Raw genomic sequence first — 27,843 nt, 5'->3', positions numbered from 1 at the left:
GTGTGGGCGACTCCCCCCCACCCCGAACGACGCCTCCTTCCCTCCCTCCCTCCTTCCCGCCCGGCGCGTGTCAACTCCAGGAAGCGCAGGGTCTATGTAGCCGCCTCGTCCGCAGCCGCCGCCGCCATGCATTGTGGGGCAGCGGCAGCAGATCCAAGATGGCGGCCAGCAGGAGGCTGATGAAGGTAACATCCGAGAGCTCGCCCGCCGGGCAGGGCCGGGGCGGGGTGGGGAGCGGCGGGAGGCGCTGCGCGGGCCGGGCCGAGCCGGGCGGCGGAGGAGAGTGGTCCCTTCCCGGCTTCCGAAGGCCCCGCTATCCCGCTTTTCCCCTTTCCCCCCCGGCTCGGGCCGCCGGAGCCGCTTCCGCTTCGCTCTTTTCTCTCTCTCTTTTCGCCTCCTCCGCCGGCGCCTGAGGGAAGCGTAGGCCTCGGCCCTCGAGAGCGCCTCGGGAAGGGGCTGGAGGCCGGCGGCTGGAGCAGCGGCTTCTCCTCCGCCTCTTCCCTCCTCACACCGGCGGCCCTGGCCCGAGAAGCGGCTCCCGCGGTGACTAAGCAAAGGGCGGGATGGCGGCGGCGGCGCCAGTGGCCTCCTCCTCGCTCCGGGCAACCCGCGTCCATTGGGGCGTCTCCGGGTTGGGGGAGCTCGGGGGCCCCTCCGTCCCAGCAAGCCCACCCCACTCGCCGGGCCGGGGAGGAGGGAAGGCGGCGAGCCGATACCCCGCTTCGGATTCGGGGCGGAGTGTCGCCGGGAGTGGGAGGAGGTGGGTGGTGGCTTCTTTCGAAGTCGGTCCTTTGTGGGAACTGTGGAGGGGGGGGGGAGAGGAAAAATAAAATAAAAAACGAATTGTTATTTTTGCTCAAGTAGGCCGTGTGGGGTGCATCTCTCTTTTCTTTTTTTAAAATAACAATAAAAATTCTTCCACGTTTCTCGCCATCTCCCTCTCTGAGTAAGCTGAAAACGGGTTCAAAAGTCACTTCAGGTGGGGATGGCTTTGCTTCCTCCTTCCTTTTTTTCTTTTCCCGCGGCCTTCCTTCAAAAAGCCTTCAGATCTCCCAAAGTTACTTCTTCAGGCACGGGATTAAAAGCGGTGGCTTTTTATTCAGTTCTGGGGTTATGTAAGGGAGGAGATCCAACCCCCCCCCCCACCGGCAAGGACGGGCAACAAAAGAGGCTGGGTGGGAGCTTTGAAAAGCATGTGCCACAATAACGGCGGCGCGGATCCTTTTGGCTTATACTTGGGAGTAAGTGTGACTACGTTCAGTGAGTTTGCAGCCCAAATCGGTTAGGCTTTTTAAGATGACAAATATCCTGTGAATTAGTTTCGTTTTGCCCCGACAACGGATTAACACTGTGCTAGTCCAAAGGAGGCCGTGTTACTCCCCTGGAGTGATAAGTCATATCTAGGATGAGAGAGTGACGTTTGCTCCACAGCCTTCATAAGCACAGATTAAAAACTGTTCTGCATATGCATCATCAGTTTTTGCATCACTGTTAGCGCATTCCTTTCGCTAACTCGTATAGTTTACATCCAGATATGGCTTTTGCAGCTGTTGTAGCATGACAGATTGTATTATAATTGCGCAGCAATATTTGACGAAAAAGGTGCCCCTGATGAATTTATCGCAAGTTCGTCAAATTCCCATTAGTGGCAAGCTTCATCATAGAAGAGGCATTTCTCATTTTGTTTTTCACAAGAGGGAATGCCTCTTCTAAGATCCCTGTCATGAATAGAAGTTGGTTTTGTTTTGCTTAAGAGATTCTTAATCATAAACTTGAAGGAGCGTCTCCACCCCCATCGTTCAACCCGGACACTGAGGTCCAGCGCTGAGGGCCTTCTGGCAGTTCCCTCACTGCTAGAAGCGATGTTACAGGGATCCAGGCAGAGGGCCTTCTCTGTAGTGGCGCCTGCCCTGTGGAATGCCCTCCCATCAGATGTCAAGGAAATAAACAACTGTCTGATGTTTAGAAGACATCTGAAGGCAGCCCTGTTTAGGGAAGTTTTTAATGACTGATGTTTTAATGTATTTTTAATATTTTTTGAAAGCTGCCCAGAGTGGCTGGGGAAACCCAGCCAGATGGGTGGGGTATAAATAATGAATTGTTGTTGTTATTATTATACTGTGCATATGTAATGTAATTAGTTACATGGCATTTAGTCAGTGAACTATGTGTATAATTGGGTACAGGCATAGTAAGGTTGCTTTCTAATTTATTTGGTGAGTAAGGTTTACTATCCAGAACTTGGGAAATGCATAGACAATTGAATAAATTGTGTCATTGAAATTGCTTTAATTCTTCTTAGGTGCTGACAGGGAACAGATTTCACTTGGGAAGCTCTTGCAACTGTATATAAATCCTAACAGTTTTACCATTTGTATAGGCAGTTTTTACTGTCAGCATGGCTTTAAGCTTATGTGTAAAGCAAGAGTTGGGGTGTTTCAAGAAATAACCTGTCCTTTTAATTTTTAAAAAATGCTTAAATCCACTTCCTCTGTATTAATATGCCAGAAATAATAGTCTTGTACTTTCAGAGGAAGAGTGAACCACCCTGAGGTATACGGGTCTAGGGTGGTATACAAGTTCAACAAATAAAAGTAACTATTTTTCCTTGTCGTCCCACCTGGCACAGCCTATCTGTCCTTAAACTCTGTATCCAGTCATTTGCATGTTTTTGACTAATAGTATGCACTTCCTAAAAAGTTTTAAGAAGCAAATATATGAATAGTGACCAATCTCCACAGGAGAGAATGCAGGACTTTCAGTAACCCATACCTATGCTGGTAGGATTTACACACATAATTATAATATCGGTGTTTTAGACCTGTAGAGATTGTAACTAGAGCTGTAATTCTCAAGCCATTTGCTGCATATGGTAAATAAGTAATTTTGGACCAAATATAACATGCAGCTCTCCAGCATATGATGCTCGTCCTGATGCTGTCTACCAGGATGGGCGAATTCTTGCCCTAGGACTGCTTGCAGCCTTTGGCCTAAGTGTAGGTGTGTGATGAACCTGGAAAGAGATGTGGAAATGGGGGTGGGGATATGCTTAAATGAATGGAGCAATGAAAGGAGAGGGGGGAAATCTCTCTTGTCAGTGATTATTTCAAGCCTCTTGCAGAGGAGATCTATCTCTTAACCCCCTACCTGGTAGCACACTGGATGGAGAGGAAAAGGAGGAGAGAGAAGGGTGTGGCAGAAAGATGGAATAACATAGGCCTTGCTCAAAACTGGTTGTGGCCCTTCACACTCCTGACAGGTGGCCCTCAGTGAATTACCCCTAAGGGAACATGGCCTTTGCCTTTGACAGTAAAAAAAAAAGGTTCCCTACCCTTGCTGTAAGCCTGAGCTACTGATGTTAATAATATAGATGTACAGAATGCTGCCACAGCATGTATATACATTTGTGTGTTAATTTCCCCTCACTTCCCATGCATATCTGTTTGCTATAGCTAAGGAGGTGGTGTAGTCAGCATTTCCTTCTGAAGAAGGCCAAGAAATGATTCTTTATTGAAAAGGAAAGTGAAACTTTCATACTTATACAGTATCTGAAATGTTCCCCTCCAGGGTCTGTTCTTTGCTTTGTCTACTTCTCAGTTTAATAATATTTGCTGAATGAAGTACAGATTAAAAACGTAGTTTTAACCTAAATTGTTTTTAATCTATGTACTCTTTTAGAGGTTATTAGTAAATTGCCAATTATATTCCTCACTGGTTCTAAAATTTAAAAATGGTTCATTTAATGTTGATTTCAGTGAGAGCTTCACAGAATAATAATTATCAGGTACCGTATTTTGTATCTGAGCCATGAACCACTTTGTCCATAAGGAACCCCTCCTTTATGTTTATTTAATTCTACTTGTATTTGCCACTACTAGTCTGATACTAGGTTTTGATCTAAAATAATGTTTCCATAAGATGGGATAGCATCATGACAGCATAAAGCAGTAGAAATTCTGGGTACTGTGTGTCCTTTTATTGAATGGCTTCTGTCATTTGTCATTCCCTCTATTTTTAACTTGGTGGGTTACAGGTTCCACAACCCTGAATTAGATATGGGCATATAGATGAGAATTAGCATATTACAAAAAGTAAATGCTGAATCTGAAAGAAAAGACTATTTTAATATTGTAATAAACTTCCTGTCTGTTACAAAGGTTATCTTATATAGACTCCTTTATATAGTATTTTGAAACAGACATAGCGCTTACAGTTACTGATGAACTACTAAGAACTATCTACAGAAACTGAAATAACTGGAATTTATTGGAAAGCAGAGCTTCTCAGGACTTGTCATAGTAAACTTTTGCCCATGGTAAAATATTTTAAAGATAATTTAAATAGGGTGATTGGGAGGGACGTGGGTGGCGCTGTGGTCTAAACCACAGAGCCTAGGGCTTGCTGATCAGAAGGTCAGCGGTTTGAATCGCCTCGACGGGGTGAGCTCCTGTTACTCGGTCCCAGCTCCTGCCAACCTAGCAGTTCAAAAGCACGTCAAAAGTGTGAGTAGATAAATAGGTACCGCTCTGGTGGGAAGGTAAACAGCGTTTCCGTGCGCTGCTCTGGTTCGCCAGAAGCGGCTTAGTCATGCTGGCCACATAACCCGGAAGTAAAGCGAGATAAGCGCCACAACCCCAGAGTTGTCCGTGACTGGACCTAACTGTCAGGGGTCCCTTTACCTTTAAATAGGGTGATTACATATTCAAACAGTTAGGTGGCTGACAGAAATAAGTAAATATAAACATTAAGAATTGCCTTTTAGAGTATTTCCAGAATATACTTTAGTAGAAGGGGTGGGGAATCTGGCACCCCAGATGTTGGACCCCAGCTTCCATCATTCTTTGCCATTGGCCATTCTGGCTGGAGTTAATGCTGCCCAAGTAATACTCTTTAAACTTTAAACAGTGAATGGACACCTGATACCTGATTTTACAAGGAATCTAGAGATCTTTCCTCAAGTTTGTACTTGTGTTTAGAACAGTGATGGGCAACCTTTTGAGCTTGGTGTGTCAAAATTCGCCAAAAAAACCCGAGCAAAACTTTGGTGGTGTGTCACTTCAAGAAAAAACCCATAATTTCACAATATTTATACTTTAAATAACAAAAATGTATAATTGTTTCCCCTTTAAAAAAGGAAAAAGGGGAGGGCCGCGTGTCACCAAAAATGGCTATGTGTGTCAGTGCTGACACGCGTGTCATAGGTTCGCCATCACTGGTTTAGACGTTGATTCAATTTCTGAACACTAAAGGGAAGTGGAGCCATCATGCCCCACCCTACCCTAGAGTAAGCTCATCCATTGCTATTTCAGTAGCTGCATGGCAGGTGATGGTCTTAAGTGGTCTTAAGTGCAGTGTGCATCTGTTGGAAGTGGTCTGTAACTGGTGGTAAGCCAGACACACTTCTGAAGTTTTGAATGTTTTTAGTGTTTATTTTTCTTGGAGGTGTTGCTCATGCCAAACTAGGCTGCCACTCAGCAGCAATCCCCTACCATAGTTTTTTTTTTATTTTTTCGTGTTTGTTTTTTGCCAGTGAGGCTATTCTGTTCAGTGTTCGATATTAGCCAGGCACCAGGTGCATTTTGCACCTAGCTATCAGTCTCTTCTGACCAAGTAAAGATGCCTGGAGGTGCATGCCTGGGGATCATTGGATCTGGGCTATTTTCACATAGTACTAATACCACGTCCTGTATAATTCTATCAGTTATATTTAATCTGCACAATTGGAATCAATTTCTGGAACCAAAATGCCTTTTCTGTGCAGCCTGAGCAGGAGCAGTCACCAATTAGAAAAAGAGGAAGGAATAGCCCAAAATATAAGTGGACTGTCCCTGGATCAAGGCACTTTTCTTCTTCAAGTTCTCAAAGCTCTTAACCTAGCTCAAGGTTGTCATCTGAACTAGCCAGATGTTTAACTGAGAATCAATCACACTCAGTTCATCATTTGAAAAATAAGACTTTAGAGCTCTTTTGCCCCAAAATGGCAGCTAGACATCCCATTTTGGCGACTGTAACTGGTTTCAGGACCAATTGGCTCCTAGCTTGTATATCTGAGTTTCCAACACTGGTTCTGTTAAGTAAATAGCATCTTTACACATGCGGATTGGGCAACCATTTTTGGCACAACTTTCTTTAAATGCTTTAATGCTCCCCCCACTCCCACCTTAGCTCTGAAGGCAGTGTACTTGCACTCACTCCTGGTGTGCTGTTGCACCCTGATTTAAAATAAACTAAAAAATGATAGGATATCTTGACTATTATCCGAGGACTGGATGCCATGCGATTGCTTTTGACTAACAAATGTGTAGTTGGTTCATGCACTCCCTCATCTGTCTGTATGAACTCTAATTCGCATACAATATATGTAGTGTTTTACAAATAATATTTCCTTTTCTTGTATTATGGATTTAACTAGTAATTTATATCTCAGCACCAACAGATAGTAATTGAAATCTATACCATTGAATGTTGATGACTTGAATCTAGAGCATGGGTTCAGATAGAGGCTAACTAAAGCTATGACAAAATACTGGCCTTTCTGTTTTCAAGGCGGCTGCCTCTTTGGTTGATTCTGTTCTAGTACTGGAGAACAATCTTGGCACAGGAGGCTTTTACAGGATATAGAGTGAGTGGAGAGCAGAGTATGACCAAATGTGGCCTCTGGCGTCCCAGTCAAACAACTGCCAAAGCAGCCCCAAACTCTTGTTGCTAATACAACACAGTAAGAAGTATCCACCTTTACATTTGGGGCAAATGGGTCAGCACGGTTCAGCTTTGACAAATGTCATTTTACCAGGGTGTAAATTAAAAAATGGTATCTTCTCCCAGAAATGACAGAGGTAGGAATGCATATAGAAAATTTATTTGTTAATACTTCAGTGTAAGTATTGAAGGGGGACCCAGGTGCACTGTGGTTAAACCACTGAGCCTAGGGCTTGCTGAACAGAAGGTCGGCAGTTCGAATCCCTGTGACGGGGTGAGCTCCCGTTGCTTGGTCCCAGCTCCTGCCAACCTAGCAGTTCGAAAGCACGTCAAAATGCAAGTAGATAAATAGGAACCGCTACAGCGGGAAGGTAAACAGCGTTTCCGTGTGCTGCTCTGGTTTGCCAGAAGCGGCTTTGTCATGCTGGCCACATGACCTGGAAGCTATACACCGGCTCCCTCGGCCAATAATGCGAGATGAGCGCGCAACCCCAGAGTCGGTCACGACTGGACCTAATGGTCAGGGTTCCCTTTACCTTTTACTTCAATGTAAGAGCAGGGAAAGCAGCAACATACCCAATGTTGTTTTACTATACATTTCTTCAAACTATTTATTTAGTATGCAATCATTTGTCCATAAACATTGTTTGAAGTGCACCTTAGACCATCTGCACAAGAGTGTGGTGGTGGTGGTGGTGGTGTTACAAGATCCTTGTTCAGTAAACATAAGTTGCCCATGTAAAAGGGTTGGTAGTAGCCTTGTTTCATTCCTTAAAAAGCTGTCCTGGGCTGAAGGTCGTGGGCAAGTCCCAGCATAGCAGCATCGTTCGGCCACTGTTTTGCTATTGGTAGAGTCCTTCTGTCCAATTGAGCCACTGTCTCAGTACTGTGTGTACTGATACCATATTGTGTCATTAGCATATTAAAATCTGTACATTGTCCTAGTTCGGGCATGCAGCAGCCCCCACATGGTGGTGTGGGGCTAATGCAGGGCTGCTGCAGAGCCCATAAGAAGGTACTGTTTGCGTTTTCTATGCATAAATGCCCAAATTCCTTTAAAGTGCTGCCACCATCATGGGAGTTGAGATGACCCCTACAGAGCACTTTCATGAGAGCCCAGCGTGAGGGCTGCCACATGTCTGACCCATGCCACAAAATGTGCTTTTTGTTTCTGTTTCTCATGGAAATGAAATGGACCACTTTCTGTTGATGGAAGATACAAATTTATAGAAGATGCTTGGCTATATGAAACCATGTATGTTATCTACCAGTTAAGGTTGGTGAAATAAAAGGAACTGTCCCATGTTTACAGCAAATCATTTTGTGGCATTAAAATGACACCAACTCCTTAGGGAAATAAGTGGGCACTGAAGTGCAAGCATAGGATTTTTTTAAAAAAACCAAATTGTGATTTTCACTTTTTAAAATTTGGAGTGTTCAGAAACGTTGAAATGTTAACACAGTTGTGTTCAAATTTCTGCCTGAAAGGCAAGGAAATAGCAAGCAAGTTGATTTTAAAAAGTTTTTGCTTGAACAGCGACATAGTCAAACATTTACTCAGCTGAACTGCATAAACTAACAGCAGCAAGCACTCCCATGAAACTAACTTGGAGCATTTGTATTCAGATCTTTTGTAAATGAGCTGTTGACTCATCAAGCTATTTACGTTTTTTGCTAGTAACTTTTCCCTGTTTTTTAAAAATCTGATATGTGTGTGTGTTTCGTTCGATACTCTGATGTGGTGGCACTGCACCAAGCAACTGGGCACAAGGCCACTAATATAAATATATAATAGTATGTTTAATTGTTGTTAAATGATTCCCCCCATGTTTTTTATCTGTTCTTATTTTTATATGTAAGCCGCCTTGTGTTCCTGTCAGGGAAAAAGGCGGGAGACATATATGTCATGTAGACCATAACACTGGGATACGTTTGGGTAAAAATAATGAGTTTAAAACTTAGTAGATTAGATTGAGAGTGGTGGTCCGTATATTCTTTTCTACCTTTTCTTTTCAGCTAAATTCTCACTGCCAGATACACCACTGAACACATTATTTGAAAGCAAATAATAGAATTGTATGTACTGAGGAGTTTCAACAGGTCATTGCTTGATTGACACCCCCCCCCCGTTCATTGTTTTAGCCCAGCCTTAACGTTAGCTAATGTGCTATTTTTAAATATGCACGCCAGCACGAATTAGCATTCAAATTTATGCGAAGTTAGATGGGCGTAGTAATATATGTCTGTGTCTCATTTGAAAATGCATTTGCATGGTTACTGCCACTGGGGGGCTCTGGAGTTAACAGCGACGTCATTGTTTTTTGAATACTCTCATCAATATCAGACAGTATCCTGACATATTATAGTTCTAAGATAGCCGTATCGGAATTATATGCCTAGTTAGGAAGCTGCCTAATGCCAAGTCAGACCCACCGATCCATCTAGCTTAGTGTTGTCTACACTGACTGGCAGTGGCTCTCAAGGGCTTCAGGAAGGGAGTCCATACAATATTCATAACAGGGAATAGAATTCCTCCCCTCCCCACCAATAAAAGAGATGAAAGGATCTTTTCTCAAATTGTAATTGCAATAACTTGAGACTTGACTCCTTTTTGTGGAGGGGGAGAGGATATTCTGAATCACTTCTTATTGGGAGTGGCAACATATGGCCTCCAAGCTGCCTACAGCTTCTAGTCATTTCCTTGTCTCTTCTTAGACTCTCACTTTTTTCTCTTTCTTTATTTCTTTGTTTGATGAAAGAGTCTCTGATTGATTTGTGTATTTAAGGTTTAAAAGCAAGAATGCAAAGCTAGCGCTTCCAGTGTGTTTTAAATCTAAATGTGTGCTATCATTTTGAATATTTGAGCATAGTAATACTAGTTGGTGGGCAGAGATTCATTCTCTGAGATATGCCGCAGGATTCGTCTCCTGAAAAGGAAATGATGGGCAAAGTGCAGAGTGAAAGGTACATGAGTGATTTCAGCGAAGGAGGTTGAAATACTTTAATGGTAAAGATTACAAGCAATACTATATGCTGATTCCCGTCATGTTGTCACTCAGCAATGCTGAACTTCTGCTTCTCTTTAAAAAATTGCACAATTTCCTCAAAAGGGACTGCTCTAATGTTAGCATCCATTGCTAGCTAGCTGCTTCCCTCTGATTTGTGACATATTTTACACATGAAACCTCCAGAAGGGCATGTTGCCAATGCCGGAATTTTGCCAACAACAGACAACATTGCGGGTGGTGTTGGAATGGTTAACAAACAGAAATAAATGTGGTATGTTGTTGTTTGTTTGTTTGTTTCAAAACCCATCATCTATTGAAAATTCAGTATAAAGCCGGAGAGAATAATATGTGATGCATGTTGCCATTATTCAGAAGTCAGGGCACTTTGAAATGAAATGAAAGAATGAATTTCAAAATGGAGATTAAACAAATAAAAATGGGTTACTGGACAAAACTTGGCAGAGGCCTGGGTTCTACACCTCCAGTTTATCACATGTGGGTACCGTAGGTGGGAATCAATGGTGGTGTGGAGGTGCCAACTTCTAAACAAAACAAAACTTTGCTATGGAATCCCAGTACCACCCTTCCTCATCTTGCCTGCCAAAATCCTTTCACCATTCCCAGTGTTTCCTCTTTGGATCTGAGCATCTTCCCCGGACCTTTCCACTCCCCATCATGTGGACTCTCTTTGAACACCCTCTTATGTGCCAAAGTAGCTGTTTCCCCAAATCCTGACTGATGCCCCAGATTTCACTGCTATATCCCAATCTCATTCTTCATTGTCACTGCCACCAATTCTATGCTCCTTTCTGTTTCACAGAAATGCGAGCAAGTAGGACACTTTATACAGTTATTGTGGCTTGTGGCTTGTGCTACTAATTTGTATCAGAAAGGGGAAAGGGTGGTGCCCTAATTGCCATTAGTAGATCAGCCCCTTTTATGCTGCTGAAGGCATTGCTTCCCAGATGGTTCAGTAAGATGTAGGAAGTCTGCTGTCTGCCTTTGGGATACCATGGGTGAGCTCCTGTTGCTCTGTCCCAGCTCCTGCCAACCTAGCAGTTCGATAGCACATCAGTGCAAGTAGATAAATAGGTACCGCTCCAGCGGGAAGGTAAACAGCGTTTCTGTGCGCTCTGGTTTCTGTTGTGGTGTTCCGTTGCACCAGAAGCGGTTTAGTTATGCTGGCCACATGACCCGGAAAACTATCTGCAGACAAACACTGGCTCCCTTGGCCTGAAAGCGAGATGAGCTCTGCAACCCCATAGTCACCTTTGACTGGACTTAACTGTCCAAGGGTCCTTTACCGTTTTTACCGTTAATCTTCCCCAATATGGCCACTCTGGCTTGGGTTAAATAGGAGTTTTAATCCAAAACACCCGGAGGGCATCAGATTGTGGAAGGCCAGGCCTACAGATTGCTTTCTGACAACCAGGAGTCCCCTTTTGCTGTTCATTTTCAGTGTGAACCTTGCCCATATATGTTTTTAAATATATATGCACAACCCAAGTGCTGATGGAGCTTTTAGTAGCCATGTGTGAACAACTAAGCAGACACCATATCTGAAGACCCTCCTGATTTTCTTTACAAACAGCTGGGCTGCCTTTTTCGGTGCCCTTACATGTCTTATTGAGACACTCTTATTGTCTGCACTACTGTAGTTTGTTTACTGCCAGGCCAGAGGCCTTGCAATGTTACGTAACTTGACAGTACTTTAGACAAAAGTCTGTACGTAGTCATAACTATATTGATAGGCTATCAAAATACATAATGTTAAATGTGTGCCCTATAAAGTTTCATTCACATTAAATAATAGTATGGAACCACATCTCCTTAAATATCATTTTTTGTTAGCCTTTTCTAATCTGTTCCAATTAGGAAGACTTTTAAATACATTTTGATTCAGAATTGCTAATTGGTTTAGGCAGTGGTTCCCAACAGGTGGTCCGAGGACCCCCAGGGGTCCGCGAGCTATGCCGGAGGGGTCCGCAAGATGCTATTAGAATAAAAAATATATTAAATATATTTCGGATGATAACAGATTTTTTGTTTTGGCCGCTTCCTGCATGAGCAGAGTCTAGCGCAAAACTAGAATTAGATAGAGGCAGTAGTTCTGCTGTATGCCGTTAGGTGGCGCTTTACAAACACTACTGTTTTGCGAAGAGGCAGTGTGCGCATTCTACTAACGCTCACCTCCCCAAGATGCTTTGCGCGCGTCGGCTTCATTTGTGCGCTACTGCGCAGGTACCCTGTCTTCTCAATTCCCCTCCCTCCTCCCTGGACTCTTATAAAAAGACTCTTAATTTGGCTCTCACTTTTTAATTTTAGGATTAGGAATTAATGGGGGTCCTTGTCACAATAGCGGCTCGATGAGGGGTCCTCGAGAAAATTTTGTTGGGAACCCCTGGGTTTAGGATTAGGGTGGTGGAGACTATTTGTATTTGAGTTTCAGCTATAAGAAGCTACTCTCTTAAAGTAACCACCTAAAAGCTGAACCAATTGCTTTTTCTTGCAAAGAGCTGTGGGGAAAACATCTTTGTTGCATGGCACAATAGATTGTGTACTTTATAGCTTGTTAGGGGCCAGGGGCTGGGCAGACTCCCACAGGTGTCATCCACTGACAGACCTGGGTGACTTTAACTCATTTTTTTGTGCTTTATAACAGTCTGATCTCTTCAGTTGGTTCTGTCAGTACTGTACTGTAAACTAGGACTGGCCAACCTGTGGTCTCGCAAATGTTGAAGGTGTTTTAACTCCCATCAATCCCAGCCTGTGGCCAGGGATAATGAGAGTTGTAGTCAAACATCTGGTAGGCTTTAGGTTCCCTAACCCGGCTGTAAGCATTTGACCATTTCATGGGCCTTTACCTTCAGTCTCAAAGAGAACACTGCTGAGTAACAATTACCAGACCTTTCTTCTGGTTGAGATTTTGTACTTCCTTGTGGGGTAAGTAAGAGTCAGGTAGAAAAGGGCAGTTGTATAAGAAAGGAGACAGGCAGACCAAAACAAAACAAAACAAAGGAAATCTGAAAAGGAGCAGATCCTTTGAGTATTCCAGCTAGCATCTGTCTGCAAAAGCCTAGCATGTTTTTATGATTGCAGCAATCAATTAGTATTTATTTCGAAGTATATGATCAGCAAATAGGCTCATTTGAAGAAATCTGTGATTACATTCTGGCATTTTTTTCTTGGTGATTTGAATTAACCTTGATACTAACAGAGTAGCTAGTTTCTGTACTAAAGGAAGTGATTAGTCACAAAGGAGAGACTCAACAAAAACCTGTTGCCTAAGTTTCACATTCCATTGGCTGTTTCCTGCTTGTTTTATGTTTATATCCATAGGTGTACAATAAGCTGTTTGCAGAGAGCCATGTCAGATTGGACTGAGCTTTGCACACTTTTAGCAGTTTACTGAGACATTTTTAAAATAACTAGGCACTGAGCCTTACAATGGACTTCCATCTGAGTACTTTTTCATTTCATGGCAATGCAGCAAAAGTTGCAGGGTTTGTTTGTTTTTGTTATTTTGTGGGTACATCATGACAGTGGACACCAGTGGTAAATCCAGGTGGACCAGGCTTTTTTTAAAAAGTCCTAGTCACTCACCTTATGACTGCCAGTGACTGGCTTTGTTGTAAACACATCAGGGAGGACCATAGCTCAGTAGCAGAGCCTAATGCTTGCATGTAAAAGTTTTTGATTCAATCCTTGCCATCTCCAATGATTTCCTTTTGCCTAAGTCTAAGACCTGATAGAGCTGTTGCAAGTTTGAGTAAGCTATTCCTTCTGAACCTGGTACCTTCCAGCTATTTTGGACTACAATTCCTGTCAGCACCAGCCTGCATAGCCAATAATCAGGGATGATGGGAATTGTAGTCTTAACATGCCTGGAGGACATCAGGTTGAGGAGGCTGGAGTAGACAATAATAGACAATAAAAATGGGATGGTTTCTACCTCCCCCCCCCCCAATAGCCCTTGTCTCTAGCAAAATTACCAGTCACAATGTCCATTAGTAATTAGTAGCTGTCACTTAAAAACATTTTAATCATGTAAAAATAGAAACCAAAAGTACATAGTATACATTTTAGGTCTATGGGTGATACCTAAGTACTAAATAATCAGATTAGGCCCCTAATAAAGCAGCTTGGTTATATCATTTACACCAGGCTACAGAGACTGAGAGATCCCCTGTCTTTAGTTCCACCTCAGCCATCATCTAGTGGCAGCCATTTCCACCAGGATACCTGAACTGTTTCCTCGTCATTTCTGTAACAGCAGATATGTGAAGAATTGGCACCAGAGTATATGTGTGTTTTCTTCCAGTCTCCTCCTCCTTTCTCTTGTGTGTCACGCTCTTCAGTTTGTAAGTCTGAAGGCGAGGACTGTGTTACTACTGATAATTGTAAGCTGCTCCGAAAGCCTTTTCAGTTAAAAGAGTGTGGTAAATGCATTAAATAAAAGGAAAGGGTTTTCACGACTTTCAGGTAGACTATTGCTAGAGAGGTCTGGCCAGTTTTCAAGGGAAAGAAATTCTCCTTGACTACACAAACAGTGTCTCCTTAGGGAAGGGGAAGTCAGTGGAGCACATGCCTCTGCTTCTGTAGAATCAGTTCTGAATCCTTTCTGCATGGGATCTCATTTTGTCCTTCTCATTTTATTGATGTGAGGGCTTCTTGCATGCATGAGTGCTGCCAGGTGAAAAGTTCATTTGGGGAAGGCTTGTTATGATGAAGTTTGAGGATCTTTTTCAGTGCTCTTTGTGCCCTTTGTTCATGTAAGTTTGGATAGCATGTCTTTCCATTATGTCAGTTGACACTTCCATTATGCCAGTCTATATTTATATACTACTAGCTGGCCCTGCCACGCGTTGCTGTGGCTTTTTGTGTTAAAATGACCTTTTTATGTTAAATAGACCTTCAGAGTCCCCCTTCATTTTGCGCACAATCATTCCCCCCAATACGCGTGTTCTGTAAAAATTTCCCTGTCCCAACCCTGACTCCCCTACCCACGCGTGTTCTGTAAAATCCCCCCACCCCACCCCACCCCGACACATTTATCCTACGCAAAGGCACAGCCCTGTAAAAGACCCATATTCAGTTGGTTGTGGCCTGCGGCCTAGTCAGTTCTCCCGGCTGGGCAATGCTGTGGCCTATTCAGTCGCTGGGCAATGCTGAGCCTTGTTGCCTTGGAATTTTGTGATGTCACTGATTGTCTGCAGCCAATGGGGACACTGCTTCTCCGTTCTATTTCCCAGCATGCACTTTCGTCTGAGTGGGGAGGTTTTGAACACAGGGCTTTGGGGGTTTTACGTTGCACAGGTGTGACATCTGTCTTTGAAAACGGTATGGGCTTGCTCTCATAGTCACATTTGACTTTGTGTCAAAATTTGAACGCAATCGGTCAAGCGGTTTCATTGAACATTGGAGGCGAACACACATGCCCAGTTTACATTTTTTTATATATAGATTATTGTTTGCTGGCATATTTGGGCTTTGACAGTACAGCCACTGTTTGCCTTTTCTTTGCTGTTCCTGTGTGTTCTACTTGTGATCAGTGGAGAAACACCATACCAGGTCTGTTTACCTTGAGCTTTCAGCAAGTTTACAAGAAGTAAAGTATTGTTGCTATGGCAAAAGCAATAGTAGTGAACTACCATAGTTAAGTTTGCACCTGTCTCTTCATGATGAAACTTCCCAGTCAATGTAACTACTACTAGATTATGGCATGGCACCATAAGTAACCAGGCACACTGGGGCAACTTAAGTATGACGGCATTTCAAAATTTCTTCAACCCAGTTCAGAGGACCTGTGCTCTCAAGCAGTGTTAGAAACTGAGATATGAAAGCTAGGAGTTAAATAGCACCTTAAACTAGGTTATGGGCGCAACAACAGAATGTCTAGGTGTGCTTTTTTAAAAACAAGAATGCAAACCTGAAAATGAATGAGTTGCAGCTAAAATCTTCTGTTCATTTTTCACATGGTCTAGTCCTCATCTGAAGACTGCAAAAAACAAAGCCATGCTTCCCTTGTCCCCCTCCCTATATTCTTAAGAGGGTCTCTTCAGAGAGTGGCTGGAAGTGAGGAGGCAGAAAAAGGCCCTCCTTTCCTTCCACTGTGCAGTTTTAATCAGAAATCTTAGGTGCAGTACTGCGCCCAGAGCTCAGAAACTGCTCGCAATAATGAAATCCCCTGTCGCAAAATGCGCCTAGAGCAATGGGATTTTTGAACGCTGTTCTCAAGATCTGAACATGCAGGGGATAACATTGGAGAATGTAATAGCAGTGCTGCTTTGTCAGAATGTTGGTATTGCTGAGTAACACACTTGTGCAATACCTCTGGATTAAACATTTTTTGAAAAACAAATGTAAATGCATTTTGCCTCCCTCCCCAAACCATAAATCTCCCTTTTGCCCAGCAGCATCCCTGACTGGGCTGAATGAGGTGGTCTCTGGGGTATTGTTGGAGGGTGCCAGGATGATATTCGTAGGGGACTTCAATATCCACACAGAAGATACTGAGCCAACTAGAGACTTCATGGCCTCCATGAAAACTACGTCTTTCTAAAATGCTCATTGGTCCAACATATCAAGCAGGACATGCTTTTGATGTAGTCTTTGCCCCAAGTGATATGAGGAATGGACTGCCCTCTGAGACTGATGGGCTGATGTTCTCTGGAGTTTTTATTTTTTCTCTCTTGGTGTGTTTAAATCATGATTATTATTATTTTTTTACTTTTTAAACAAACACTGTCCCCCTTTTCATTACAGAAAAATCCAAAAGCAGGTTACAATTGCAATGGGTTAAATTAATTATTTAATAACTGCATTGGTTGAAAACAGTCAAACCTGCTCAATAGGTAATCTTCATCTCTTGGCTTTGGCCTTAAGGCAATATCATGCAGTATGCTGATAAAATTCTGACATATGCTTGGTTCTTCTATGGGTTTCTGCATTTGGGGTATGTGAAGCACTTTCAAGTCTCAGTAATTTTAGTGGGAGTACCTGCTATAGTCTTTCTCATTGAAAATAGTGGGACTGAAAGTACATTATTTTTATCAGTAGCGGTATTTATTTTATTTTAGGTCTGGCACAAATTAGAGAAACGTAAACAAAACCTACTCTCAGCATAGCCATGAAATGTAACCTGCCCAAAAGTAAGAAGAGTGATGTTCAGCAGTTGATTCATTTTTCAATCCCCATCCACTTAATACGAAAGGAAAAAAGTAATGTGTGTTTTCCTAAACTGTTTTCTGGCTTTTCTTTCTAACATTCTTTTTTTTTGTTATTATTGATTTGCAGGAGCTTGAAGAAATCCGCAAATGTGGAATGAAGAACTTCCGTAATATCCAAGTTGATGAAGCTAACTTATTGACTTGGCAAGGGCTTATTGTTCCTGTGAGTGTGAAAGCAGCTTCTTTTGGTTCCAAAAGCACTACTCAGGTCATTTGTACCTGGTGATAATAATAAAAAAATAGTTATTTTATTATTTATACCCTGCCCATCTAGCTGGGTTTCCCCAGCCACTCTAGGCAGCTCTCAGCATATATAAGAACATAGTAAAACATCAAACATTTAAAATTTCCCAATACAGGGCTGCCTTCAGGTGTCTTATAAAAGTCAGATAGTTGTTTATTTCCTTTGACATCTGGTGAGAGGGTGTTCCACAGGGAGGGTGCCACTACCAAGAAGGCCTTCTGCCTGGTTCCCTGTAACCTCACTTCTCGCAGTGAGGGAACCAGCAGAGGACCTTCGGAGGAGGACCTCAGTGTCTGAGCTAAACGATGGGGGAGGAGATGCTCCTTCAGGTATACTGAGCCAAGGCCATTTGGGCTTTAAAGGTCAGCACTATCACTTTGAATTGTGCTCGGAAATGTACTGGGAGCCAGTGAAGATCCCTTTGCGTTATATGGTCCTGGCAACCACTTCCAGTCGCCAGTCTAGCTGCCACATTCTGGATTAGTTGTAGTTTCCAGGTCACCTTCAAAGGTACCCCCACATAGAGTGCATTGCAGTAGTCAAAGCGGGAGTTAATCGGAGGATGCACCACTCATGACAGTCTACAGGCGGGTAGGGTCTCAGCTGGCGTACCAGGTGGAGCTGGTAGACTGCTGCCCTGGACACAGAATTGACCTGCACCTCCATGGACAGCTGTGAGTCCAAAATGACTCCCAGGCTGTGCACCTGGTCCTTCAAGGGCACAGTTACCCCATTTATGACCAGGGAGTCCCCCACACCACCTGCCCCCTGTCCTCCCAAAACAGTACTTCTATTTTGTCAGGAGTCAACCTCAATCTATCTATCCTCTAACCACCTCCAGACACACAGGACCTTCACTGCCTTCACTGGTTCCGATTTGAAGGAGAGGTAGAGCTCAGTATCATCTGCATACTGGTGAATGCCCAGCCCAAACCCCCTGATCTCTCCCACCAGCTTCATATAGATGTTAAAGAGCATGGGGGAGGACCGAGCCCTGAGGCACCTCACAAGTGAGAGCCCAGGGGTCTGAACACTCCTCCCCAATACCACTTTCTGGACACAGCTCAGGAGGAAGGAGAGTGCTCCCAGTTCCTCTAGATGGTCCAGAAGGATGTTGTGATCAATGGTGTCTAAGACCACTGAGAGATCCAGCAGGACTAGGGAACAGCTTTCACCTCAGTCCCTGGCCTGCCAGAGATTATCGACCAGCGCAACTGAGGCAGTCTCAGTCCCATGATGAGGCTTGAATCCCGATTGAAAGGGATCAAAGTAGTCTGCATACTCCAGGTGCGCCTGGAGTTGTTCAGCGACCACCCACTCGATCACCTTGCCCAAGAATGGACGATTTGAGACTGGGTGATGGTTGGCTATATTGGCCGGGTCCAAATATTTTTTTAAAGAAGCGGTTTAATAACCACTTCCTTAATTAGATCTGGGAAGATTCCCTCAAAGAGAGGGGCATTCACCACCCTGCGGAGCCCATCGCCTAGCCCTTTCCGGCTTGCTTTTATGAGCCAGGATGAGCAAGGATCAAGGAGACAGGTAGTCTGTTTCACTCGTTGCAAGCAGCCTGTCCACATCCTCTGAGGTAACAGATTGGAATTGATCCCACGCAACTTGACCAGACAGGACTCTAGCACTCTCCCGCCCTTGCCCCACTACCACAGTGGAACCTACCTCTTTCCGAATCTGAGTGACTTTATCTGCAAAAAACTTTGCAGAATCATTGCAGGAGATCTTGGGTTCTTCACCGGACCCCGATGATGAAGGTGGTTCTGTTAGATTGTGGACCACCTAAAGAAGTCTGCTGTTTTCTGCAGATGCAAAAGAGGCAGGAAAGAAGGTCCTCTTCGCTGTTGCTTTCACCACTTAGTAGGCTTGACGTTGAGCTCTTAACCTGTGTTCGGTCTGATTGGATAGTTGCTCAATGAAAGCAACAACAAACGACTATTCCCACTTAAAATTAGGCTGCCAAAATGAAGAAAGCTAACCAGGAAAGGACATGTGGGGAGGAGCGGTGAGCTCAATCTCATCCTGCTGCTAAAAACATCCCTAAGCTTTGTGTATCTTCAGGGGCACCCTGTTCTTCTGCCTGCCCATCTTTTGCATTGATAAACTTGATGTGTATCCACTCCTGCCTTAGAGGCAGGATGGCTAGAATTTTAAAGGTTACTGAATCTATGAGCACACAGTTGGTATGAATCCCTTGGTTTCAGTTGTGATTTGCCATGTGTCGTTCTTAGTTAGCAAACACAAGCACCTAAGCCTCTTGGGTGGTGCAGGGCTTTCCATGTGCTGGCCATTGGATTCGCCTCTCTGAAGAGATGTTCCTGCATAATTTTTAATCCCTCCCATCTCTTTTTTAAATGTTCTCAAACTGCGTTTGCCTTCTGGTTCCTTGCAGCCACTGTTTCCATGGATTCATTAGTTCATTTGTTCTTTTAACTGGCGTTCCTCTTGAATGCAGGTTTCCTCACTGAATTTTAAACTTCAGCTTTAGGGAAAGTTTAGTTTTTAACACAGTATTTCAGACCAGTGAGGAGCAAAAAATGGCAGCCGGCTTTTGTGTCTATTGAGTGCCACACAGCCTAGGCACCCAGCTCTTTAGCTGATGCTTTTATTTCCTGGTAAAGAGAACGCCATTGCAGCAGCGTCGGGAATGAGGCAGAGAGCGTGAGCTAGGAGTGATCAACAGGGAGAGAAGCAGGAGGGGAGAGGAGTAGAAAGAGCCAGGAGGCATATATCGAGTGAGCCAGAGGGACAGCATGGTGTGGGTGTACTATGAGCAGGGAGAAGGCTTAGAGCAAAGGAGGGTAGAATGCACTAGAGGGATACTCATTACACAAACCACACATCATAGAACGTAAGCATGTGGAATTGTGCCCTTCATTGTTGTTTTTTAAACTGCAAGGGTATTTCGTACTCAAAGTTGGATTTGTGGGGTGCTGCTGCAGAATTGGTCCTGTTCCCACTCAACGCAGAACTAGCCTTTGAAGGAAAGGGTGTTCGGCCTGGCCTGTAGCGGCACCCCAGAAATCTGATCTTTGGAATATCCTTCTTGAAGGCTTGACAGGGAGTGACTCTACCTTTTAGACACCAAGCAAAAGTGGTTCCAATCCCCAGGTCATTTAATGGATAATTGGCGACTCCTCATTGCTGCTGTTGGATTTTTGCTGTTTTTTGTTTATCCCTCCCATCCTCGCTGCTATTATATTTTTATTATGTATTTGTATGTTATTGGGACCCAGGTGGCGCTGTGGGTTAAACCACAGAGTCTAGGGCTTGCTGATCAGAAGGTTGGCGGTTCGAATCCCTGCAACGGGGTGAGCTCCCGTTGCTCAGTCCTAGCTCCTGCCAACCTAGCAGTTTGAAAGCACATCAAAGTGCAAGTAGATAAATAGGGACCGCTCCGGCGGGAAGGTAAATGGCGTTTCCATGCGCTGCTCTGGTTCGCCAGAAGCAGCTTTGTCATGCTGGCCACATGACCCGGAAGCTGTCTGCCGACAAACGCCGGCTCCCTCGGACTATAGAGCGAGATGAGCACCGCAACCCCAGAGTTGGACACGACTGGACCTGATGGTCAGGGGCGCACCTTTACCTTTACCTATGTTATTGAAAATGAGGTTTTATCATGGTAAGCCAGTGGGGGAAAGAAATGTGTCCTTGGGTGAGGAGAGAGCTTCAGTGATAGCCAGGAAGGCAAGTCTAAAAGTGGGTCAAGCTACATGTGACGGAATAGAGGGGCATGGAAATTCTCCATTCCCACTCTTAAGCTTCCCTTGGCGGGAGGCAGTGGTGTGGTGTTTTTCTAGTGACAGCAAGTTGCTTTGAAAAGCCTTTCTCTTGACCCCCCCTGGTCTGCAGTTCTGTTGCTGGTTTGTTTTAGCAAGCCACAGCTTTTAGAGTTCAATACAAATCTCCCAAGTTCCAGTCCATTCTGCAAAACACTATCCTGCATGTTGCTTCTAGTAGCAGACTTCATCACTAGACTCCTCCTTATCAGCCTGTGGCATCTTTTCTGTGACACATAACACAACTCCTGGTATATTGATTTTGAATCATTCATATATTTATATTTATGTTTATATGAATGAAAACATTATAGCCACAGTTCTGAAGCCAGCATTTTGTGAAATCTTCCCTTCCCGTATTGAACTGTTCTTAATATCTTCTCATTCCAGGACAATCCTCCGTACGACAAGGGTGCGTTCAGAATCGAAATCAACTTTCCAGCAGAGTATCCATTCAAACCTCCCAAGATTACATTTAAAACAAAGATCTATCACCCTAACATCGATGAAAAGGGGCAGGTTTGTTTGCCAGTAATTAGTGCTGAAAACTGGAAGCCAGCCACCAAAACTGATCAAGGTAAGACTTCCAGCAGATGGCCATGGCTTCTCTCAGACTAATTTATATGTTTAGTGGGAATTTAAGTTAACTGTAAAAGGTTTTGTTTAATGGGGTTTTTAGTTCTTAACTGCTGGGGGTGGGATGCAGGTGCCACAAGGGGTGGCATACAACATCTGACTGTAAACCCTCATTGACACTCTTGGCCAGGCATCCCCAAACTTCGGCCCTCCAGATGTTTTGGACTACAATTCCCATCTTCCCCGAGCACTGGTCCTGTTAGCTAGGGATCATGGGAGTTGTAGGCCAAAACATCTGGAGGGCCGCAGTTTGGGGATGCCTGCTTTTGGCTGTACCATGGTTAGACTTTGACAGCAGCAGTTCTGTACAAACTCTTTATTGAAAGCTGGGGAAGAGAAAAAAGGAACTGCAAAGGAAACCTGGGAAAAGGACACAGTAACTATTGCTGCGCAGTCATGAGTTTAATTCCCTATTTTCTCACAAGTTGGTCAGAAATACAAGCAGACCTTAGACCCTTTTGGATGCTATAACGCCAGCTTGCCAAACCATTGCTGAGCAAGCCCAGAATGATTGTCTGGTTCACACCCTCCTCCCTTCGTGTGCCAGCTTCAACCCATTGGTGTTTAGGGTTGCAGTTTGAAAGTTCAGTTTCTCGTGGGTTTTAATAGCTTTGTTTATGTGGTATTGGTAGCTGGAGGCCATGGGCAATTGAAAACCTCTGTTTGTTTAAAAGTAAAAAAAAAAACACCAATAGGCTTGTGTGTACCAAAATACTCTTTCCCCCCCAGCCCCGCTCTCACGCATCAATACTGACATATTCCGTGCTTTCTTTCGGCAGTAATCCAGTCCCTCATAGCACTGGTGAACGACCCCCAGCCCGAGCACCCACTTCGGGCCGACCTAGCCGAAGAATACTCTAAGGACCGTAAAAAATTCTGTAAGAACGCTGAAGAGTTTACAAAGAAATATGGTGAAAAGCGACCAGTGGACTAAAAAACAAAACAAAACAAAAAAACCTGACAGAGTTGATGTCAGCCATGTGTGATAGAAGATCTGGAGCAGTGCATTTCAGACACACCACAAAGCAGGACTCTATGGGAAATTGACAAGTGCCACCTCTCGGTGTTAACTTGTGGCTGTTACTAACTTTCTACAGTTTCTTAATCAAAAGTGGGCTAGGTAACCTGTAAAGAAAGGATTAAAAATTTAAGATGTTCTAGTTCTGCTTTCTTTGTTTAAAATCACTGCTTCAATATACTTTTAAAGGATGCTGTTTCTCTCTTTTTTTTCCTTGTCAGAATTTATCAAAAAATATCGTAGACTTATAATCTGCCCTTAAAAGTTCAAAAGGTTGTGGCTGTTATTTCTTATTTTCCTTGCAATTCCTTCCTCCCACATTTAAGTTTCCCCCCTTATCTTTCCCTCTCCCCCCCCAAAAAAAACCCCAACCCAAACAAACAAAACCCCACCATTGCACTGATGTCTTAGCAAAATTATCTCGTTGTCCCGGCAAAAGAAAAGAAAAGAAAGAGTTGAATGTTTGGCAGTTTTGCTTCCTTTATCCCTCTTTAAAATGTTGCACTGTGCTTTGTGGAACTTGGTCTCAAGTTTCTCTTAACTCCAATTTGTAACATAATAAAATCTACCACATGTACTCCATAAAATAATCAGAACCGAGCCTAGATCTCGTGTAAATTCGGCTGATGTGACTACAATAATGTTTATTAAATGGGGAACTCCAAGCTTTGTGTGCATGAATGAATTACAGTATGACTTCAGTCCTGTTTCTGAGAAATTTTTGATACAGGATTTTCTGTAGCAAAAAGGAATAGTGGGATGTGATGATTTGGTGTTGTTTTTTCTTAAGATTTATTTTACACTTTTATTCTTAGTATCTATGCAGACTATTAGAAGATCTAATTATTCGGAACAGCATTGCAATGGGGAAATTTGCAAATTAGGGACCAAGAGGTACCAAAATGGAGGGGAGGAAAACAGTTCCCCCAGCCAACCTCCACTTTTTTGGGAGGGTTACAGAAGAAAAACGTCATGCAGTGTTAATTTCAGAAAACAAATTGCTAGTCATTGAACTCAGTTTCCATCTAATTACCCCTCTCCTGTGGAATTTACCTTCCCATAATGACGGATTGTCTGATTGTTACTGGAAGCACGAGAAATTTCTGTTCAGCAGTAAGTGGCCAGTACATACTGCCATTCATAAAATTCTTATGCGAAATTCGCCGTTGCAAAATTGAGTTGTAATCATTTTCAGGGGTCAGCCAAACTTAAATGTATTTCTTTCTTTTTTTCTAATCCCAGGCATTTCTTCTCAAGTAAGGTGAAGTTCTACCCCTTTAAGAAATTGAAACAACACCCTTTCGGTTTCATTTTTAGTGTTTTAGAGTTTAGGATACCATAAGAAGCGATCTAGCCGTGTGACCAAAAGTGGCTTCTGAGCTGCTGAGTTTTAAACGCCTGGTTCAAGTGAGCATTTGGACCCCCATCCCTGTGGAAACTTAGTAGCGCGCAAGTAGAACATATCATATTCTATTTTGCAGGAACTTGCATTAGTAAACCTTTCCATACCCAGGTGGGTAATTGTAAGGAGTTTGGAAGTAGGGCTTTGCCTTTGCTACATTTTAGGGCTAATGTACGTCAGGGGAGCAGTAGAGTAACCTTTTGGATTTTTAATGTTTTGTGTATACCCCTCTCTTCCCTCCTCCTCCCCCGCTCCCAACTTTTGATTTCAAACCGTAAAAGATTGACAGCCAAGTACCTCTGTTGAAAAGTGTAAAAAAAAAAGTTTTTTTCTTTTATAAGTTGGGGTATCAAGCATCTCTGTTTTAAGTGTTCTTAGACAAATTCTTTGGTAGGCGATTAAAGTAAAACAAAAAAACAAAACAAAAAAACTACCTTTTACTTAATGGACACTTGCATTTCCTTAAGTGTGTGTGTTCAGGCTTGGTGACCAGCACTGTCTATTTACCAAAATTTCCACAAATTTTTTGTGTCTTCATTTGCAGAAAGTTGGTACTGACTTTGTTTCATTCACGCTCACGCAGATTCAAAATAAACAAAAAATGCCAAATTTCATCTGTCAAGCTGAAGTGTATGTAAATCCTGCATCGCCAGCGCTTCTCACTTGAGCCCCGTTGGGTTTTCACTGCCAGTTGCATCCGTTAGCATGGTTAGCCCCCTAGTTCCGTACACACACAGCTCTCATTTTATCTGTCACTCTTGTTAACGTTGCTAAGTGAGAATATATAGCTTTTCAATTGTAAACTTCTCAGGTCAAAACTGCCTATATGTGAACTGGTGCTCTCTGAAAAGGGCCTGTTATCGTTCAAGGAACCACTGTTGACAATCCCCACCCTTGTGCTGTTCTGGTGTTGCTTCCTATTACACCTAGGAATGGAGGCATGCCTGTTTTTAACCTCTCGTCTTGAGATCAGGCAGTGTATAACAGTTCTTGGTTTGAGAGGCTAGTTTGCATGCTAGAAATGGATCTGTCCTGGGAGACAAGTGCAGGCATTGTCTTACGACAGCAGTTTCTGTAGTCGCGGCGATGCACATTTTACTTTAGGTTCCCCAGTTAAACGGAAATTGTTTCTGCAGTTGCATTTGGTGACTTGCTCTCTCAGGCAAGGCTTTCCACTCTCCCCTAGAACAGCTGAGCCGCATCCGATGGAAGAAAATTTCAAAACACGTGAGAACCGGAAGGCTTCAGATCCTGCTGCTCCTTATTTAGTTACAAGATTATCCCGCTTGCCTTCAGTTTTGCCTCTCAAAAAGATCCCACAAACTCCTGCCAATCAGCAAGGAAGAGTTTTTGTAGGTGCATAAAGCGGATGGCCAGGTGGGCCTCTTGCAAAGGGGTGTCCCATTTTAACCAGTTCTCCTAAGAGGAGGGCCTCAGTGGCTAAGGCCAATTCTTGCAGCACTGCACCCAGTCGAGAGATTCTTCCCCTCCCACTCGACCCCAGTCTCTGAAAGCCGAGAAATGGTCTTCTTCTGGATGTTAAGAGGTTCACTTCTATGCATAGTGACAGGAGTTAGAGGGAAGTGGGAGCCTGCAAATCCAAGGCCCGTTTCTTTTACACACAGTTGTGGGGTGCGGGTTTCACTGAACAACAAGACTGCCCCCACATACACCTTAGAGCAGTGTAATTTGAGGCATGCATGGAAGAGGAGTACTATGGCGATGCAATGTCAACTCAGGCGTTCACACTTTTTTTCTTCTGGTTCTGTCTGGTTCTTCAAACAAAGCTGAATTCTAAACTTGTCGTTTTGAGATCCAAGTCTACGCCACCTTTTCTTGTATTGGTCTAGGCTTTCTTGCAATTCCATTCTGCTACCCTGAATAAAAATGCTCTCAAAGGCTTTGTGGCATGGCTTACTTCCCTTGCATTTATTATTATTAACGTAGGGTTTTTGGTCTTCTTGTTAGGTTTGTTAAAACTTTTCCACTAAGCAAACCTTAACCTAAAGCGGTCCGTAGACAGAGTCCTTCTATTTCCTCCCCTCCCTGTGCAACAATTCAATGTTAAAATCCTTTCAACGGTGTATGAAGAGAGGGTGTGGGGGGGAATACCCTGTCTGGGTTAAATTCTCATGCCCTCCATCCCGTTGTCGTGCAAGTTTTTGTTTTGTAACATGACTGCGTAAATGCCACAAATTTTCCTGTAGTACCTTTTAAGACCATTACAAGACAAATGTTCATGGGCAAGAAGATAGCATGTCATTAGATAGAGGAAATGCTGTAGCTCAGTGACTGTCTACATGCAAATAATGATCATTATTTAGAAGAAGGTGCTCAGTCTCAGGAGACTTTCTAAAACCCTGGAGAGGTACTGCCAGTAGGTGTTGGCAATATTGAGCTAGATGGACCAGTGGTCTGACTCAATAAAGACAGCTTTACATGCTTCTCGGTGTGGGAAGAGTTCATCTCAGTTGAGAAGTTCATCCAGAGGCATGATTGAAAAGGAAAGAGGAAATATCTTTGTAAACTGGGTTATGCTGGGGCTTTTGATGACTACCGTCCTCACAACAAGCAAAAACTAGCTACCTGTTCCCAGCATGAATTTTACTTATTTTATTTCTCAGAGGAGCTTGAAACAGTGTAGACGGGTCTCTTCCCCTCCCTTCTCGCAGCATCTTTGCGATGCAGGGAGGGAAAGAGACCCAGAAAGCTTTGTAATTAGGGCAACAGAAGCAGCTCACCTGAGCTAGCCAAAGGATCTTCAGCTTCCTGCACCTCTGTGATGTCAGGGTAGTTCAGCCAATCACCAGAGGCTTCATCAGCACCAAAGCCCTTAGTTTTGCTGTGGTTAGTGAAGATGCATGTAAGGGAAAGCAATAATGAGGAAGACAAGAGCTTGTAAATTCATGCTGTATGTCTGAATAATACCTGTTCCTGAGGACGCAAGGACAGAGCATGACTGCACCCAGGTACTGTTTGTGGACTTCCTGGAGGCATGTTGGAGGCTTGACAGGACTTTGGCCTAATTCAGCAGGGCTCTTGATGTTCTGAGACAATACTGAGCTAGATAGACCAACTGTCTGACTGTGTAAGGCAGCTCTCTTTGTCCCAGCAGTGAGATTTACTTCTGAGTGGGCATACGTAGGATTGCAATGTACAATCCTTAGGGCTCCTATGGAAAACCTGTTATCAGCTTAGTAGATTCAGTGAGTCTTGGGTTGTTTATGTTCTTTGCCCCCCACTTCCGCCCCAACCTTTCAGCCCAGCAATAATCCACAACTGGGAATGTTGAAAAAGAGCAAGGAAATACAAATTTATCGCAACACTGATGATGGAACTGCAGTGGTGACCTCAGCAGAACAACGCTACATGCCTGGTCCGAAGCAATTTTAGTGGGTCAAAACTATAGTGCCCGTTGCTGGCATCCGTCTGTCTCGAGAGACAATGGTGCCTCGGGGGGGGGGGGGCAGCACTGAAGTGACCTGCCCAGGGTGCAAGCCTGGTCAGTGTGTATGGAGGTCCTGGGCTGCCCAGATGACAAGACCCACCCTCTCGGCCTTGTCAATGTGGTCCAAAGGAAAGCAGAGCAATACGCTTAGCGCCAGCTGGGCTGCAAGAGTTGCCAGGAGGAGGCGTTCAAGACACCATCCGACCCTCTCAGGTGCTTCACACTGAATTTGTGCAGGGTTTACTCCGTAGCCTTTTCTTCCTAGATGGGCTACCTTCCCATCTGCCCCTCAATTCCCTCTACAGCATGTGCAGAAACCACCTTCTTGACCCCTTGGACACATCATTGGTTTCATCCATTTGGTCCGC

General features: G+C 43.8%; 1 protein-coding gene across 1 annotated transcript; it reads left to right on the top strand.

Moving 5' to 3' along the window:
- Window positions 1-70: 70 nt before the first annotated feature.
- UBE2L3 (ubiquitin conjugating enzyme E2 L3) lies at window positions 71-25,937 on the top strand. Its single transcript, XM_035098352.2, has 4 exons — window positions 71-185; window positions 17,004-17,099; window positions 21,362-21,548; window positions 22,387-25,937. Exons 1-4 carry the CDS (start codon window positions 159-161, stop codon window positions 22,539-22,541), a joined length of 465 nt encoding a protein of 154 aa, XP_034954243.1. The 5' UTR covers window positions 71-158; the 3' UTR covers window positions 22,542-25,937.
- The last annotated feature ends 1,906 nt before the right edge of the window (window positions 25,938-27,843 follow it).

Source organism: Zootoca vivipara, chromosome 17, assembly GCF_963506605.1.
Source record: "Zootoca vivipara chromosome 17, rZooViv1.1, whole genome shotgun sequence".
Classification (NCBI taxonomy): domain Eukaryota; kingdom Metazoa; phylum Chordata; class Lepidosauria; order Squamata; family Lacertidae; genus Zootoca; species Zootoca vivipara.
This window is presented reverse-complemented; position numbering and strand designations above follow the sequence as displayed.